Raw genomic sequence first — 3728 nt, forward strand, 5'->3', positions numbered from 1 at the left:
GCTAAATGTATAATCGGATCTATGGTCTGTTGCCGACCGGATCTCGAAACTTTATGTGTTCAGATTTCTAAACGTTTAATTACGGTATTAGAACTGACATGTAACTTTTCGGAGAAATAGGGAGATTTACACGTCGATCGTAAATAAAATCTTTCCTATCTTAATTCTTGTCACTACACACCGAGCGTACAACTTGGTGTATAGATCGACATGGTGAGCACTCGAAGCGGAATTGGAAGTGTAAACCCACAGCCCAAACCACAAGTGATTGAGCATGCACCAGAAGTAGCAGCTGCACCTGGGCCAAATTACGATGGCTGGGGTACAGGCAATGGTGCGGATAATGCTGGATCAACAGACGGAAGAAACAAGGCGTTTAATTCAACAAAGTAAAAACGAACTTACTGTGCCAGTAGGCCAAGCACCTACTCTTGAGTCAGCCATCTGGGTTGAGGTTGGCAAGCAGAGGAAATTTGAGGGAACTTCAAGGTCCAACAAGAACAACATGTTCTCACGGTCTGGAGGAGGAAGAGGTGAAGCAAAATGGTGTTACAAGTATGGAAGGAAACACAACGGGGGATGCCATAAGGAAGTGACCTGCTTCAAATGCGGGAATACTGGTCACTATGCCCCCAAGTGCTCAACCAAGGAAGAAGTTTGCCTTAAGTGTAGTGGAAAGGGACACTTCAAGAGAGATTGTCCGATAAGGGCTACAATGCCAAATGTACCGTTGAAGCACTATGAGGGATGCGACGAAGAAGTGACTTGTTATAGGTGTGGAAGAATCGGTCACTATTCCAAAGACTGTACACATAGGGATAAAGTATGTTACAGATGCAGAGACAAGGGGCAAATGTCTAGGGACTGCCCGAAGAAAAATGAAGCAGCAAGACCGAATGTGCCGCCAAAGCTAAAGGAAAGAGCATTCCAGAGGATCCTTGGCGAAGCTACTGAAAATGCAAGGTTTCAGGTGTGAAGGCTTGATATCCAAAGATCGAGTTATGAAGTAGCCATAGTATTGTAGGGGGTAGCCTATTAGAGGCATAGTCTAGGGTGAACTTGAACACCTATGTAATAATTTCAAGAAATAATATAAAACCTTTGTTTTGTTATCTAATGTGTTGAATGATTGTGTGATTTTCTTGCATGGTGACTTGGATAAAGTGCGAGACAATACTTGGAACGAGTATGAGTAGGTGTGAAAGGTAGTAGAGGCCTATACTACCGGAAGCACATGACTCACGCTTGGATCAGGGAAAGTCACAAGGTTACCAAGAAGCTAGTAATTGATACCATTTTATTCAAATATGTCGTTACCATCGTTTCGTTAATAACTAAGAGGATGATTGTTATTCCGACCCTAGTGGTCATATCGAATTGAGTCTGAATATAATAAGTATGTTACGTGGTTCAGAGAACCAAGTTTGATGTAGCATCTGACTTGAGCCGGAAGATTGAAATAAAAGATAATCAAAGAGATCGATAGAGGTATCACGATAGTTGCTTGTAGCTAGAAATGCTACCTTTTAAGATGTGATTAGAACATGAAGAAATGTATAGTCTGTTCTGGAAGACTCTAAGAGACCTATGTCTAAGCGTGGGAACATACGATGATAAGTCATTAGAATATGACACGTCAGTCCATTGTAGTAATAAAATAACTTATCTTAAGTTTGTTAAGAAGAAGAAGCAATCTCATGTAAGGATTGAGATTGTGACTTGAAGGTCATAATTTGGAGTCTAACGTGAGATAGGGATCAAGTGCAAGATCGAGCACCGCCTGCAATCAGGAAGTCTTAGAGTTAGATACTCATTCGAAGAAACATCAAACTAATGGTTATTAATTAGGATGAAGAGATAACGTATGGAGTCATCATGTGAGCCCTATTTCGTTGATGATTCTGGGACGTAATTATCCTAAGGGGGATATAATTGTAACGCCCGTAGATTTAGGCTAGTCAATTTAGAGATAACAGGGGTCGAAAATGACTTTTCGACGAAAGATTATTTAGAATAAATAATCTTAACCAAGCTTTAGAATACACCTCAAGGGTTCCGTACATATAAAGAACGCCGAAATCCGAGTTATAACGAAGAAGTTATGGTCCGTCGAAGTTTTACGGCAAAACCGGCACGCACCGAGAGACGTAAATAGTGAATTTACGATGGAGGAATTTTTAGCCTTAGAAATATAAACAAAAGTTTTAGTATACGTTAAACCAAGAACATACAAAAAAAAGAACGCCCAAATCTGACTTCGTATTAGGAAGTTATGAATTTTCTAAGATTTGGCTTAATAGTGCACAACCTCAAACTCGAATTTTAGATCGAGCGTTTTTTGGCCTACACAACCTAAATGAAAATTAAATATCTCATTAATAGGAACTCAACGGTAAAAAGACAGACAAAAACAGAGTCCGTATGTAGAAGTTATGAATTTTACGCGGACATTTAACAGTATAATCTTCTCGTACTGTTAAATTTAGGATCGGACGAGAATTAGCCGACGGAGCAAAATGAAAGTTGTAGGACTTATTTTTACCTACGCATGGATATAAAGAACGTCAAAAACAGAGCTCGTATGTGAAAGTTACGGATTTTAGAAGTCGGAAGTGTGATGTTCAAAAATGGGTGATGTGGCACAATCTTGGCAATTACTTTCTCCCCAAGTCTTGCCACCATATGGTGACATGTGGCACCAAGTTCAACCATATTTCACCCTATAAATATAACCTCTCCTACCCTCATTTTTTTCACACCTTTCCCATTCTTTCTACTCTTTACTCTCTCTTACTAGAACCTCTATTTCACCCTATAAATAGAACCTCTCCCACCCTAATTTTTTGGCACCTTTTCTATTCTTTCTTCTCTTTACTCTCTCTAGAAAGTCTCTTTAGTCCCGAAACACCCCGAAAAGCCTACGGAACCTCCCTAGCATGAGGCGGAAGCCTCGGAGTGCTTCACGGCTCCGAGAAGAAGAGCTTTTCGGCTTGGGAACGCTGCTTCAAGCAAATCCCAGTTTTCTATAAAACTCGCTGTAAGTGAGCTACGCCTACGCTATTTTTAATATAACTTTTATTTAATTATAGTAACGTTATTAGGAACTTATAATAAGTACTTGGGCTATTATTATGGGTTATATAAGTATTGTTTAACGCTTATATAATAGTAATAATAGCTAGACTATTAATTAGTCTCGGCGAATAATAGACTAAACTCTAGTGGTAATAATATTAGGTTTCATCGAAGGAAATTATTTTTAAGAAGCGAAGCGCTGTCTGACTTCGGAATCACCACCTTTTCAAGTGAGTGCATGGTCCCTTTCATCTTACACATAGATATGAAGTATTTTATATAAACTACGTGTTATGTGTGCATATTATCTGTATACTTGCTATCTAGGTTGGATGAACGATTTTATACAAGTTTTATATAATTTAAACTGTATATTTATTTATATCTATGTAATATGTTGGGTAAAACATGGGTGGATGAAATATGAGTTGGATGATGAGTTGAGAGGTGATATAGACCATGAGGTAAGGGTGAGAGGTGGACGATGTGAGAAGCCTTGTTCCCAAATGCTGGCCCAATCATCTAGCAAAGTATGGATGACAACCACAAACTATTCTAGACAGTCCAGGGGAACACTAGCAGGCTCGCAACCTGTATGTGTTGTGAACGATGTGTTCACCGGTGTACTCTAAAAACCCATTGACATGTATTGC

The 3728-nt window shown here is 39.3% G+C and overlaps 1 protein-coding gene across 1 annotated transcript; it reads left to right on the forward strand.

Annotated features, from left to right (window-relative positions):
* Nucleotides 1–313: 313 nt before the first annotated feature.
* On the forward strand, nt 314–976 carry LOC111877738 (cold shock protein 1-like). Its single transcript, XM_023874247.2, has one exon. The coding sequence runs from the start codon at nt 314–316 to the stop codon at nt 974–976; it is 663 nt and encodes a 220-aa protein (XP_023730015.2).
* The last annotated feature ends 2752 nt before the right edge of the window (nt 977–3728 follow it).

The sequence above is a fragment of the Lactuca sativa genome, chromosome 4 (genome assembly GCF_002870075.4).
Source record: "Lactuca sativa cultivar Salinas chromosome 4, Lsat_Salinas_v11, whole genome shotgun sequence".
Lineage (NCBI taxonomy): Eukaryota > Viridiplantae > Streptophyta > Magnoliopsida > Asterales > Asteraceae > Lactuca > Lactuca sativa.

Bases quoted from the DNA above. Each gene is read 5' to 3' on its own strand.
- LOC111877738 (XM_023874247.2), top strand. From the start codon at position 314: ATGGCTGGGGTACAGGCAATGGTGCGGATAATGCTGGATCAACAGACG.